Here is a 15,515-nt window from a genome sequence, read left to right on the forward strand (position 1 = left end):
TGGGTGTCTATAATTGCCTAGCTGCTGCATCTTTTGAGTTTGAGAGAAACATGGACATAATCAACAAATTATTAGGGTTGAGCGAGTACTCGGTTAAAATGAGTATCCAGTACAGATCCTTTTACAAGTACGAGCATCATCGGAGTAAAATGTGTCAATATCTGTTTTCTAGTAAACTATAAATACAGGTCATTTTTTAAAAAAAAACATAGATCTGAAGCTCAGTCTGATCTGTAAATAGTTTTCTAAATAATACAGCAACTTCTGATTAACCCATACCAATTTCAGGTTTAAATCATTTCCAGTTAGTCCAGCCCACATCCAGGTTGAGCCCTGCACATAAAGATAGTGGTGTACTACATCCCTATATACTGCAGATAAGTCATATATTCAAATTCCAACCAAAATATAGACACAAAAGACTAGTGCCACCAGTGGAAAGAGTTCCTGATAACGTCCTTAAGGCCCATTCAGATGAGAGGCAATGTGCCAGCAATTGCTGCTGGGATCAGTGCTAAAGTTAAATTATTTAGAACTTTGACTGTGGTGTGCGTTGCTCAACACAACAACAAATTTCCCAGTGGTGTGGCAAACTCCAATGAAAGTAATGGGTTTCATAGTGCAGCAGCACTGCTGTTGTAGTCTGTTTGAAAGGGCCTTTATGCATGTAAACTGAAATAAATTTGAAATTGAAATGACAAGCAGTATATATGTAGTTAAGTTGTTTTAACTTGAAACTGTGAGTTAGAATTATGCAGAAATGTATGTCAGACTAGTTAAGAGAAGTTTTTTTGCACTGAAAAAGTTTAATAATTATTTGTTTTAATTCAAAGTATGAAGGTAAAACAATGAACAAAAAAAAACCTGGACACATCTAGAACATTAGTTATGTCAACTTCATGATCTTGGATTTGTGAATTGAAACAAAGGCGATCTTTAAATTGAGTTAACTTTAAGCAAGTTAACTTGCATTTCTGTTAAACTAATGTGAAATGTGTTGTTTGCATCCTTGTCTCCTAGAAATTATGTTTACATGTACCTAAATCTTACCAACTGATCTTAGTACATTTTTCTTTTTTAAGTTTACAAAATTTAAACTTGTTAGAGTTGCAACCAAAATACCAGTAATCAAAGTACAAGAACAGCTATTAATTAAAATATTAACTATGCTAAATATTTCTTCTTGGTGATGTTTTATGATCTCATTTGACTGAGCATAAAATGGCTTTTTAAAAATAAGGCAATGTCATTGTAGTATCTCCCTTAAAAACAGTGATTAAAAGCTACATTTGAATGTGGTAATGTCAATAATAATTACATAAATATTACATAATCTTGTAACTCATCTATAATCTCTAAAAGGTTTTCTCCCTCGCAGACTCTGTCAGCCCTCATTGGTACACTTGATGGCCTTTTGTTGAGAATAAAAAAAATCATGTCTTAACCACGCTATTCTCTTTTGATGTCTTGAGTATTACTGGAACTCAGTGTTCTGTGTTTAAGTATTCTTTGTAACAGAAGTGATATGTCAAACAGAGGACATACAATGAGAATGTTATCACATGTTTCAACAGCATCTGACTCCTTGGCTTCTGTTGTAGCTGTATGAACAACAACAGCACTTTGTAAAACATTTGGTAACAAAAGCCAGACTATAAATATGACATCCAAAGACTGAAATGCACAAATCTTACAAGCACTGTGAAGTGAAGGGGTATTCATTCAGCCATTAAACGGACTCAGAGGTAAGTAAATTATTGGTATGTGTGTAAAAATAATAATAATAATAATAATAATAATCTTTATTTGTAGAGCACTTTTCAAAAACAAGTTACAAAGTGCTTTAACAAGTGTAAAGACAATAATACCCAAGAGAGAATAATACAAAAACAATACAAGATAAAAGCATGAAAACATTGAAAAGACTAAAATACAGATAAATAAATACAATAACAGCAACACAGTTTGACATGTGTGTTATTGCCTTTTTATTTACTTCTTATTTCTCTTCCTTGTCAGTGATGAAGCTGAAGTTGCGGCTTTCCTTGCTGTTGTTACATGGTGAGTCTTACATTACTGTTGCATTAACTAATTAACCATAATTTTACACTTAAAGATAAATCACTGTTCTTTCTTGATTTCAGTGATCCATTATATCCAGTCCTCCAGTCCTCCCGGACAATGGACAGCAAAAATACCTGCAAAGATTCCGGCCCTGCAGGGCTCCTGTGTGGTTATTCCCTGCACCTACACTTACCCCAGGCGCACCTCAAAGAAGATCCTGAACAGTTGGAGGGGATTCTGGAAGAAAGGAAATAAGATCATCTCCACCAATCTCCCCAAATGGAAACTGCCTGGGGAGTACAAAAAACGAACCCAGTTTTTGGGAAAACTCAGAGCACGCAACTGCACCATGCTGCTGGATGGTGTGAGGACGACAGATGTCGGCCCTTTCTACTTCAGGATTGAAATGCCGCAATACAAAAGCTTCTCCTACATAAACAACTCAGTGACCATAGATGTCATAAGTGAGTATTGTATAGATTATTTTAATATTTCTAAATCAATACACTAACCATTTTTGTTAATTATATTTTGTTCATTGTATTATGTTGGTATCATATTTAAACTCTGCAGGTAACCCAGTGCCTCCAACTCTGTCTGTGGAGATGAACGATAAAGTAACTGCCTCCTGCTTTGTGCACCACTCTTGCCCATATATTCCCCCTAAATTCTCCTGGAGCCACTCTGGAATCGTCATGCTACGTTCAAAGAGGCTGACTAACTGGAAGTGGAAAATCGTGTCAACCCTGACCTTTAACCTTCTATTCGTTGACCTCAACACGCCTTTAAACTGCACAGTGCACTACAGAGGGGGGAAGAAGGCAGAGAGCTCCACCATTCTCACAATATGATGCGAGCCCAGTGCAGGCTCTGAATATCATCTTTCACTCTGAATGGGTAAGTCAAAGAGTGTCAAATCTGTAGTTGAATGTCTTACAGTTGCTTATTTGTTGATAGCTGAATGAGAAATATTACCCTACTCTGACAAATCTACCAAATCAGTCAGTTCAGACATGCTGAACATTTCCCTGCACAGTGTAATGTGATTTGAAAGACCCGAAATTTCTCTTTAATCATTGATTGATTGATCATGATTGCTTAAAAAATTACAGTTTTTGTGTCTATGGTAATGTATGATAAATGTAGCAAATTAAGATTTAAGCTAAAGGGGCATCATTAATGATGATGAAAATACTTGTCATATGCCAACTTATTTAAATATTAGGGCACTTATGAGATTTAGCTTTCAACAGGTTAAACAAAACAAATGAACATACAACATTGAATTCCTTAACACTCCTACAGTTTAAAGAAAATCTATGCATGAATGAGGGATTACTCTTCACTAATCTATATTAGCAGTTAGTAAAGTTGTTGTTTGTGTCATATTTTTACACAGTAATATAAATCAGACGGCAAAAAAAATATAGGTGCGAAGGAATGTCTTTCCCCAGATTAAAAAAAAACTTTTTCTGTATGTCTTTGTCAAAATCAAGTTACCTCAAAATCTGCAGTTGTGAAGAGTCCAAAAACAAGTACAGGCCAGGTAAAGGGACACCAAGAGCTCGATCTCTCTGGTGAAGTAAAATGCTGCTTATTATGTAATTTTTAATTAATTTGGTTAATTATAAAGAATGTGCTGGCTGTGGCTCTATACTTCTACTTTCTACTTTTTTGTAAACAGATTAAATACAGAAGCCTTCTTTAGTTATCAGAATCAGAAATCAGAATCAGAAATACTTTATTGATCCCCGAGGGGAAATTCTTTTGTCACAGTTGCACTTGTCAAAGGTAGATAGATAAATAGTATATAAATATAATAGTATAAATATAAAAAATCCAGGACCCCCTGGATGGAAACAGGGGTCACTAGTGCCTTGGCTCTCCTTAGATCCACAACCAGCTCTTTTGTCTTTTACACATTGAGCTGCAGATGGTTCAGTTCACACCATGTGACAAAGTCCCCCACCCCAGCTCTGTACTCGTCACCCTTGCTTATACATCCAACCACAGCATAGTCATCAGAAAACTTCTGAAGATGGCAGGACTCTGTGTGGTAGTTGAAGTCTGTGGTGTAGATGGTGAAGAGGAAGGGAGGGAGAACAGTTCCCTGCGGGGCAAAGGTGTTGCTGACCACACAGTGTTGCAGTCGCACATACTGTGGTCTGCCAGTCAGGTAGTCAACAATCCAGGACATGAGGGGGGCAGCTTCTTTTTACTTTCAGTTTATTTGATACATGTAACTAAAACTACATACAACAGTCCTACAATGAATCCTTCTGCATGACAGTTATAATGTTGTCTTTGTCTAAACTACACAGACAGCTTTGTTGCTAGTTTGCAAGTTAAGCCTCAAGATTCCTGAACATAACACACTTTGGCTGACACAAAAGTTGTGCAGATGTTCGGGCAGTGTCACTTTCATGACACACATGGGGTTTTCCACATTGATGAGCACACACAGAATATTTTCACTTTCATTGTTATAGTTGATTAATGAGTGAATACAACTTGTGATGGGGCATGAACTTGTAAGGGTTGCTGTCATGTGTCCATACACGCAGATACATTTACAGTAGAAGCTTTCTTACACTCATTAAGTTAATAATTGCATTAAAATGTTTATTTTTACATTAGGAAACTACAACGGTTTTGTGAGACAAGTAATATTATGTTCAATGCATCTGTGTTGTGCTACTGTGACAGAGACAGCAACCCTATTGGTTTTACAGCAGTGCACAGAAAAGTTTGTCAGTAATTTATTTGGTACTCAGCAGGAAATAGGTATTTCTAAACTTCAACAGCTATGTTCTTATCTGTTGCTCTGATAATGCAATCGTGCCTGCAAAAGAGGAACTTCAAAAAGTACACTTTTGTGAATGTTGTGCAGCATGTTTTGTTATTTACTTTAATAAATGTTTTTTTATCAACACATATCAGACAAGCAGTCAGGAAAAATTCTGGAGAAACAATAACTGCAAACACAAATGCATTGTATAAAGTTATTTTTGTTTTGTTGTTACTTTTTAAAAAAAAAACATACGTGAATTACAGGATACAGAAAAATAATACTATATAGATTTATATATTTATATAGTATATATAGTATATATTTATTTTTACAATTTTCGTGATCCACATCAGTTAGACAACACACATGAGGACTGTAGCTGTTCTTCCACTGAATCCAACGCTGTTCTTGTTCATGTTACACATTGGCGTATATTGCGTCATCCTCGTCAGTCTGTATAGGAAAAAAGACTAACTCATTCGGTTCTTTCATGCATGGAAATAATGAGTGAATAAGGACAACTTGACATACCTCCATGTTGCCATATACATGATCATTAGCATAAACCTCAGGGCAATACGCGTCATCATAGTTCTTCTCTTTTCTGAGAATGCAGGAAACAAACTTTCTTTAAACCAAATTTACCACATAAACCCACTCAAGACAGATGAACTTCTTTGTGTCATGTTACATCATGAGGAAAATTTTATTGAAACTGAAGTGAATAACTAAAACCTTGTTGTTGCAGCATACTTCAGATCCACATCTTTGTCTGCCTTTATGTTGCTCATGTGAGGTGTTGGTGCATCTCCAGATCTCCCCCTACTGGCAGAATACTGGTTTTTAATATGTGGCCATGAAAAAAAAACTATTGGCACATTTCACAACCACTGAAATCCAATAATAACAACTGCAAAACGGAGCACAGGCTATGATGCCCACTCTATAGTAATACCTTTTTGCATGGCTTAAATATTTCTTTGTGGTGTCTGTTTACCACTGTATTAAAAATACTTCAAATGTCTTCCAACATTAAGATTATATTCAGATTGCAATAGAACACAAAATTAAAAGACAAACATAATTTTGTTTACTTGCTTTCAATCACAGCAAACATTATCTACATCAACTTACCTTTTTTTAACAACTACACACACAGCTATTAAAAGTATCACCACAACCGCGCCTGCTCCAGCAGCGATGATAACAATAGTCTGCATATCACCTGTCCAAACAGAAATCATATAGGGTCATTTTTCTGTTTCTCGATATACATTTCATGCTAACAGGCTACAGGGGGGAAAAAAACAACTTACTGTCAACAGGTAAAGAGAGCGAGAGGTTTGCATTGCCCTGCGTGTTGTTTGCCAGACAGAGGACAAACTCAAAAGATCCCAACTTTGCCTGCAGAGTCCCGATGGTAACAGAGTCATGTTTCTCTACCTTGGTGATTGGCAGGACTCTGTCAGAAAGCACAAACTGAACCATGCTGGGAGGCCTAGACTCCACAGTGCACACGCACTTTACCATATCTGCCTCTGAGGAGCAGGAAGATGTCTTAAAGTCAGGGGCATCTGTAAGGACAAGAATTGTATGAGTTGGGTATATATATATTGCATATATTTAAGATAAAACTCTCTCCTTTATCGTTAGAATTCTTTGATTGTTTACTTACATAACACATTGATCAGCACAGAGCTTGATTTGTCTTGTCCTAATGCATTGATGGCAGTACAGTACAGGGCCCCTGTGTTTCTTGAAACATTTTGCAGCGTGTAGATATCTCCTTCATACACCCGGGCAGCAGTTTCATTATACCACACATAACTGTCGACAGGTGGGTGAGCATCACTGGAGCATTTAAGCCTCACATCTTCTCCCTCCTTTGCATCTGACTTATACTCAACCTTCACATTCTTAGGGGTGTCTGCATGGAAAAATACAATTAATCATTCATTATACCATGGTGGTCTTTACAGACATAAAAACATGCTAGCTGCTCTGTGAGGCATGCACAGTGGTGCTTTGAGCTATTAAATGCTACATTGCAACATGCTCTTATTGACAGTGCTGATGTTTAGCAGTTATAATGCTTAGCCTACCATGTTCACCATCTTAGTTTGGAGTGTTAGCATGCTAACATTTACTTATTTAGTACTAAACAGAAATAACAACCAAGGTTGATTGGAATACCATTAGGTTTGCAGGTATTTGGTCATAAACCAAAGTACTGGATGTACCCGATAATGGCGCTAAGGCAAAAGTGAGTTTAACACAAAGCCACAAATTTTAACGTTATGGTGGCGCTGGAATAAAAGTCAGTAGGCTCTATCTTCTGGGGAGCATGTATCTGTACAAAATTTCATGGCAACCCATCCAATAGTTGTTAAGGTATTTCAGTCTGGACCAAAGTGGTGGACAGACAGACTGAGAGGCTGACATTGCCATCCATTGATGCAGGTCGCTGGCGCATAGTTAAAAAAGCAATAGAAAACTGCCAAAATAACGTTATGATGCCATTAACTAGGTTTTTGGGAGCACATAGGAGATAAACTAAAACAGACAGAATTTGCTATCCATCACGCAGCCAGCTCATCCAATAAAATGACAGTGAGAGATGGCATAATGCTCTTTTCCCAGTGCAGATGAATAAATGATGGCTGTGATCCTCTGACCATGGCTGAACTTGATTTAAGTTGCTTTGAAAGTTGTTGTATTTGAATGTATGTGTGTTGGTAATACAGCTTCCACAATGGGGAAAGAAAATCCTATATCCAGTATGTGACATATCATTGCGCTAACATGTCTGCCTATCTTTCTTCTTTTTGGTATTAATAAGTATGACTTACTACAGTGTTTGAAGCATCAGCTTTTGTTAATGCCACTGCCATGTAGGCTTACATTTTACTTTGAGGTCCATGGATTTGTTCTGTTTCTGGCCACCCTTGTATGTTACGGTGCATTGTAAAGACTTATTGTGATCAGTGCTGGTAGCTCGAAAGGTCAAATTAGATGTTGTTTGCCACTGGCCATCTTCAAGCTGAAGAATTTGGACCTGTGCCTCTCCAGGGTGACTCCAGGTAAATTCAGGAGAGGCGGGGCAGGAGTGAGACACAAAGCAGGATGCAGACACATTTTGATGCTCCACTAACTCCTCTTCCATAGAGAAAGTAATTGGATTTGGTTCACCTGCAACAACAAGAAAGGTCTTGATAGGCGTTAGCATAGATCATAAGGCTAGTGTATTGCAAGTAAGTTGTGTCTCTTGAAACTTTGTATTCTGTATTCCCTTCATTTTGAGAATTTTGGAAGCATTTTAGCTGACAAAAAATTACAATCTTGAAAATCCCAAACCAAGATATAATTACTTAAGGATGCAACACTGAATCCGACTAGTAAAATATGTCACAAAGAAATGTGGGGTGTATATAAGGAAAGATGTTCCTTGTTTCTTTCAGGTGGTAGGCCTATTGATATCATGTGCTGCTCATTTTGGCAAGCCAGCTTTACTTTGTTGTTGTTGTTTGACTGAACTGCTGTTTCAATTTCAAACATCTGTCTAGAGAAATGAAACCGTTACAATCGAGGCTATTTAAAGTGACGGGAGGGCAACCAGCTACAATAGCACAAATAATGAACCGGGAATCTGGTAGTTGTTGACAACACTTGAAACCTAAATGAGGTTTGAAGTTATAGCTATAAATTCAACTTTCAAAGATAAAACAACTGAAAAAAAACATAGAGGTAAACGGTGCTTCATAGTTAAATTGGCTGTTTGTAAAAACACAATATAGCAAGTAGAAAAAATAAGTCAATAATATAATGAAAGGAACCAATTTATGATTTTCCTGAATCCGTGTTCATTAAATGCTAATCAGCACAAATGACTGGTGTCAGGATTGACTTATAATGCAGGCATTAACTGTCTGGTGAAAGTTGCTAATATTACTTACTCATTGTAATGGAGACTGTGTGCTCTTTCCAAGAATATTTATCATAGCCTTCTATTTCAATCCTGAATTGAAAAGGCCCTTGTTGAAGGTCACTTTGTTGAAGGGGATCAATCTTCAGTGAACAGTTCTTCTGTCGGACGTCTCCCACCAGATTTATCCTATTCCGATACTGCTGCATTATTTTAGACACATCAGTGTGATAGATGAGGTGATTTGATGCGTCGGTCCACATCCCAGTGAATGCACTGACAGTCTTCCCTGGATCTGGGTAGTTAAATGAGCAGGGAATCACCACACAAGATCCAAGGAGACCTTTAACAGAGGATGGTACCTTAATGGTCCAAGATGAGGTTTCAGTTTGAATAACTGTAATCAAATGCAGAGGAAAATGTGATGAAATAAAATAGAGAAAGCGGAGGCAGACTGATAATCATACCGCTAAAAGTACAGTCTTCTTTTAGAGAATAAATTATAAATTCACCAGAAAATTTAACAGCAACAAAAAGACAAAAAGCTGACTGTTTAAATGTTCTTCTTGCGAGCAGTAAAATGGTATAGTTGGATGTACAGTGTAGAGAATGTAACATACCTTTGAAGGACAGAAACACAAAAACCAGAAGCCATTTTAAAGACTCCATTTCATCCTCTCAGGGTCAGACCTGCAAATAATGTGACAAACATTTCCAAGCTTAGGCAGTGCATCTGTCATTTCCCTCTGGTGAGAGATGTCTAGTTTCCATTCCACTTTTAATACACTACACATCCACCGTGTTACACACAAAATCTGACTTTTGTCCCATCATGCATGTTGGGGAAGTCTATTGTATTAATCATCATAAATCATCATTTTTTATTCCTATTTTCTAAACCATGTCCAAACTACTCTCACATAAACTGTATATTTTTCAATTTTTACTCTCATGAACCAACTCCATGAAAAAGTATCTACTCAACTGTTATAATTGTTTTGCTTTTAATTTTAACCCAGTTCTGCATCTGAGATCACTGCCCTGGGCTTTATCACGATCTGTACCATGTCTCACTTCCTTCTTTGGCTATTCAGGGATTCAATCTATTTTAGTGATCGTGACTTCTCCATTTTTATTACTTTAAGGCATGTTTCATGAATTTCATGAAACCAAGACTCCTAGAGATCATCAACCAACAACCCCAGTAAAACACATTAAATGGGGAACTAAAAACCTCACTCTGGCCTTTTAATTGTTAATTCATATTAATTAATTGATAATCAGATAACATAAAGCATTATAGCCCCATTGACTTGTTTTAAGTACTTTAAACACTGCTAATGGGCCATCTATTAGCGCGAGCCCACTCCACGGAGTTCAATGAGAAAAGTTACTTTAATAAAGGAAGCACTGATGATTGAAACACTGATGCTGTAAAATGGCTGGATTATGCACTCGATAGTGGCAATATCACTTTTTAAAATTAGAATATTTTGGTGTTACTATAATACTAATATATTATAGTTGATTATTTGCACAAGCTGAATGTGAATTTGTTTGTTCTTTCAACTGAACAAAAGCAACAGGAAAAAGCAGAGACCATCTGTCAGAGAAGACCACAAATCTGTAGGTAAAAGGAAATATTTTTTGCTCTGAAATAAATAAAGAGGCCAAAACAGAATTAGGTGGAAGGCTGAATGTATTTGCCCAACAAGACTGCTTATCTTAGTTATAAACTGTATTTGCTGCGTCATTGACAACAATGTGCTAGGATGTAATACAATTATTTACGATCCATGTAAAACAAAGATGAAACATTTTCCTGAACAGCAAGTGCTGATTGAAAGCAATGACATGCAAACTCATTGAAAAGTCCATAGAAGTTGCAAATGATCCCTCGTTAGGATTTACTTTGGTCATGTAATAATGCAAATACAGTTATCACAACCAATTCTTATTTGAGAAGTTCAGTTACTGAGGAAATTACATTTTTTAAGATAATAAAATCATTCTTTACCAGGAAAACTGCATTAACTGTACCTTGCAATGTGTGATTCACAGAAGAAGAAGAGATGTGAAGACAGGAATTCCTTCATTCGGTTGATGCCTACAGCTGCTGAGGTCATGTGATGAGGTGTGAACTCAGCTCATATCATTAATATCTGAACATTATTTCTCAAATGGAAAATATAAAAGACATTTTTATATGTTTGAGTAGCTCACATCAATGCATAAAAATAGAAAATAAAAACAGTTTCACTTTTGTTTCCATTTCACAAAAAAAGGACATAAGTATTTCCTTGTAAACAGACCCCTTCCTTCCTGTTCATTTGTTCACACCCCTGTGGTGAGAGAAGGTTGTTTTAGCAGAGACCTTCTACAACCTCTCATGTTGCTGTCACAGGGGCTGTTTGCAGTTACCTCTTCAAACACAACTGAGAGGATCTTATGCTGAGTATGTTGTGTAGATTTAATCCACAGTGAATTCAGTCATTCATCGAGACTGATCTCCAACAAAAGCGGGGTTCATCATTTCGCCTCTGTTTGGATAAAAACTGTCACTGTCTTGGGCAGATAGGGCAACGTAACGGACACTGCGAATGAGGTGGACCTTTTTCACAGAAAAACTCTGCTTTCCTTTCAGTCTCCAGAGACCCTCTTTATGTTGTGTCAAGAAGTCCTCCAGTTTGACTGTGTCCTCTTTTTGGCACCCCCAGGACAGTTTCCTGGGAGTAGGAGTATTGAAGCCAGCGGATGCCGAGTTACCCATGACAGGAAATGTGCTTGAATTGGAGTTTTGGGATATGCGATGAGCAAATCTGTGAATCAAAAAATTAAATGCACCAAATGAATGTCTGTTTGTAATTACACATTAACTGTACACATAAACTGTAGAATCCACACATGTAGTTTCTTACCTGGTTACAGGTCACAGTGATGTCCCTCTAATGCTGCTGGTTCGTCTGCTGAAGTTCAAAGTTGCACATTAAATGAAAAGTGGTCATCTCCTCTTTTTTAAAGAGTCCTGCAGGGTAGACTCAAGGCCTGACCTTGTCTTTCATCAAAGAAACACTTGATTGGATCTCTCTGGATGAGATTAAACAGGAACAGTATAAGATCAATCAGTTTATATTAATCAGTCAGTTAATCAATCGCTGGGAACTTCCTTCAATCACAAACACACAATCAAACTATTTATACATGTTATCATGTTAAAAGTTGTAATTGTAAACGTAGGTATTCATCATCTGTGTTTCAGTTTGATTAATTTTGTTTCAGGTTTCATCTCTGTGATGTACTAAGTATAAAGAATACATTTTGTACAAATTTTGTGTCCACGTCACTCAAATCAAACAACAGAAGTGAAATTAGCAATTTCCAAAATTATGGCAAACAAAACAAAACAAAATGCATCTGTTTACCTAATATTTCAGCCATTCTTCATTTTTCAACCAACAGCTGTCACTGTTACTTTATAGAACAAATTTACACTTAACATTTAACTACTGTAGTTCTGCTTTCTATTATGATACAAAATAAACTGATGGCAGGAGCTACAGTAGGTGGGTGAAAAATAACACTCTCTGGAGGTATACTGTTAAAAAGTGAAATATTGATCCCATTAATTAGTAGATTTTGATGAGAATAAATCCCCACCTTTCAAAAAAAAGGAAAAATACACATTCACTACATGTTTCCCCATCCTTGAGTGACTTCAGCCACTCTTAATCAGTCTTAAAGCGCCACCATCTGGCTGACATCACTGAATGATACTGAGAGTGCTCTAGATTTTGCTCCAGCTAAAGGTAGTCAAAAAATCTCAGACTGTTACACTTTCATGCAACTTATGTATAGCCCTCACTAAAAAGTATACAAAATGAAGAAGTTTAGAACATTATCCCCTCTGTGGAGAACAAACGCATTGCCAATTCGGCAATAATGACACAATCAAATCAGACTGAGCACAAATAAAAGTTGAATGTACAAAGAAAAATGTTTACATTACTGATACATCTGTTCAGACAACAGAAAGTGATGGGTGTAAGTTAATTTATTTATTATTATGTTTTTTTTAATTATGTAAAACTTCTCTCCATATTATGATTAAAATCCTTTTTTAACTTTATTATCATCACACAAGACAGCAAACAGTGTCACTGCTGGCTATAATTATCACCTGAGAAAACCAAACCCACTGCCTCTAATATCACATGCCAGTGGAAGTTGAATAAAGAATAGGAGTTTAACAAATAAAAAGGTTATTTTCTCCACATCAACGTGTGTGTTGACAAAACAAGTGATCATGAAGGAATGATAATTAACCACAGACAGCAATGGACAGCCGACCTCTTCTGGTTTCCTTTATCTGAAAAAACAGGAAAATATACATTTGATCCAAGTAATTTTATTACATTTGACTTTTAAAGTTGCAAAGACATGGCATGGGACAACAGTGTTGCTCTGTGTCTACTTCAATTGTGTGTGAACACGCTTCTTTTGGATTTCCTCTGCCTCCCCTGTGGCCAAAAATGTATTACTGCAGCTTTAAATTATGCATATTTATTCAAATGCATGCTTGAGTTAATTGAATAATGTTGGTGTATTTCCCATATTTCTGGGAGATTCTTTTTTTCCACTTCTCATCTTCTAACTTCAAGCTCCTGATTAGAATAAAGAAAAAGGAGAACAGAAAATTTCATTTTGTCATTTTATATATAAATATAAGCACAGATCGTATCAGCAACAGCAGTGATAGACATGTCACTTCACTGCAGAGATCACTGATGCACAGGTGTGTACTACTTGCCTGCCTTTCCACCTGTCTTTCGAGCTCTGCAATGCGATTCCTTAAGCAGACAGAAAAAAAAGTAATTTTATTGACAAGAACCGGAAGACAGCAAATATTTAACCTCTTTGTTAGGGTTAATAACTGTTCTCTGTAATGTAATGTATAGAACTCACTTTTTTTCACCATGAAAATGCAGACGAGTGCAAAGATCACGGTGATACCAATCCCCACTGCTGTGGGAATGATGATGTAATCATAGTTTTCTTTACCTGCAAACAGACAGAATTTATATAAGAGCCCTTCTTACATGACTTTATTTTCAAGAATATGAACATCCTGTATACAAGACATTCTTAAAATTTTCTACAGGTATGTTCATACAAGACTGTATGTCCATTGTGAGACAAACTACACTGGAGCTGATATGTCAAGCTTAATAAACAAATGGGTGACTCCTCCCTTGATACTGCCAGTATTAAGTTAAGGGACTTTCACACAATATTTTTTTCTGCAGTAATTAAGGGAAGAAATGACCAACAGAGTGAAAAGATCTCACGTTTTACATCAAGTGTCAGTGTTGAAGAGGACGTCTTTTGGCTGTAAAATTGTGATGTACAGGTGAGCTCACTGTGGTCATCCTTCTCCTCAGGACAGTGTCACCCAGTAGCCAGCAGGAATTTTTCTGTGGACCTCAGTGAATTCAGTGTGTGGTTGCCCTACTCCATGTAATTTTAGGCAGATGGGAGGGACAGGTATGGGTGACTGAACAGGTGACAGTATAAGGGCGATCTTGAATGGCTGTCTTTGGGTGAGTCAGTGTAGGTTTTGGAGGTTCATCTATAAATGAAAAAAGTTAGAGATAAAGTAAGAGGCAAATCGCTGTAACATAGAAAATCAGTATATAGATTTATGTAATCTTGAAAGATTGGTGACATACTGAGCATTGTGAACTCGACACAACATTCAACAAAGGAGAACTTGTCAGTGGTGGATGTATCACCCGGTGTCCGTGTTAGTTCAATCCGGAAACACAAAGAGCCATTGTCATGGTCTTTAATTTCAGTTATTTCTAAGGAGCAGTTCGGACTTTCTTTCTCCAGTATACATGTGCGATTAGCATCTGATCATCGTGATAGATGTTTTTATCTGCCTCTTTTGTAGTTATTTCTAAGGTGCAGTTGCTAGCACTCTTTTCCTCCAGCAACCTTGTGCGCCCCCTAAAGTTTTCCAGGATTAGTGTGGAATCTTCATGATAGATGCGTTGATCTCGCCGTTTTGAAGAATGCCAGATCTTTCTGAATTTGGAGGCTGGCAGGTTTTCTTTAGGATGGGTGAATGAACAGGGTACCACAACACAGGATGAAAACAGGACGTCAAGGTGTTTTACAACAGTGGCCTTTCATTCTCCACTGAACACAGGGCTGCTACTAGCTGAAATACAGAAAGTGACAAAGAAAAACATTACTTTTAGGAGGTATCTTTGAGTCATTCATATGTGTATGTAGGAATGAGATAGGAAACAGAGAGATGACTTGATTATGTTATCTGCAAGAGCAGACAGAGCATCATCTTTTTCTCTTGTCCACACTTCTGAGGTTTTGTTGGTGTAATGCTGTGGTTTTTAAATGAAAATAAATAAACTGTGGGGAAAAGACCACATACAATATCACTGCAAAAGTTAAATGTATTTTTTGTATTTATATGACAAATTTGTCATATAAATACCTGGACACAGGAAGAAGGGGTGTTGAAACCCCCTCAGCACCCCTTCTTCCTATGTCCATGACTCTACACAATGAGTGAAATAAGTAGGCCTAGTTTATTTTAAAAGTGAGTTAATTATATAATTTTTGCATGTCATTCAGGGCCCTTTGGAAGGTAGAGACATAGCTAAAGCTAAAGCACTGCTGTCTGGACTACCTTGCTTTGCTTGCTACCACTGTGAGCTG

At 37.0% G+C, this 15,515-nt stretch overlaps 1 protein-coding gene and 1 pseudogene across 6 annotated transcripts; one reads left to right on the forward strand and one right to left on the reverse strand.

The window, feature by feature from the left end:
* Nucleotides 1-1,632: 1,632 nt before the first annotated feature.
* On the forward strand, nucleotides 1,633-11,785 carry LOC123967890 (myelin-associated glycoprotein-like). Of its 6 annotated transcripts, none has more exons than XR_006824364.1 (6): nucleotides 1,633-1,745; nucleotides 2,020-2,061; nucleotides 2,145-2,528; nucleotides 2,638-2,961; nucleotides 10,839-10,911; nucleotides 11,422-11,785. XR_006824364.1 is itself a non-coding variant. In XM_046044230.1 (5 exons), the coding sequence occupies exons 2-4, from the start codon at nucleotides 2,022-2,024 to the stop codon at nucleotides 2,913-2,915; spliced, it is 702 nt and encodes a 233-aa protein (XP_045900186.1). In that variant the 5' UTR covers nucleotides 1,633-1,745; nucleotides 2,020-2,021; the 3' UTR covers nucleotides 2,916-2,961; nucleotides 10,839-11,785. The 6 variants fall into 6 exon arrangements, 4 of the variants coding, with proteins under 4 accessions (XP_045900186.1, XP_045900187.1, XP_045900188.1 ...); XR_006824365.1 differs by having other exon boundaries at nucleotides 11,495-11,785; XM_046044230.1 differs by having other exon boundaries at nucleotides 10,839-11,785.
* Nucleotides 11,786-13,166: 1,381 nt separating this feature from the next.
* Nucleotides 13,167-14,690, reverse strand: LOC123967898 (annotated as a pseudogene).
* Nucleotides 14,691-15,515: the final 825 nt, after the last annotated feature.

This window comes from Micropterus dolomieu, linkage group LG03, assembly GCF_021292245.1.
Source record: "Micropterus dolomieu isolate WLL.071019.BEF.003 ecotype Adirondacks linkage group LG03, ASM2129224v1, whole genome shotgun sequence".
NCBI classification, from domain to species: Eukaryota; Metazoa; Chordata; class Actinopteri; order Centrarchiformes; family Centrarchidae; genus Micropterus; species Micropterus dolomieu.

Excerpts from the sequence above, each read along its gene's own strand:
- LOC123967890 (XM_046044230.1), top strand. The coding sequence starts at position 2,022 with ATGAAGCTGAAGTTGCGGCTTTCCTTGCTGTTGTTACATG. Across the intron at positions 2,062-2,144 it reads TTCCTTGCTGTTGTTACATG|TGATCCATTATATCCAGTCC; the intron begins GTGAGTCTTACA and ends TCTTGATTTCAG. Across the intron at positions 2,529-2,637 it reads AGTGACCATAGATGTCATAA|GTAACCCAGTGCCTCCAACT; the intron begins GTGAGTATTGTA and ends TAAACTCTGCAG.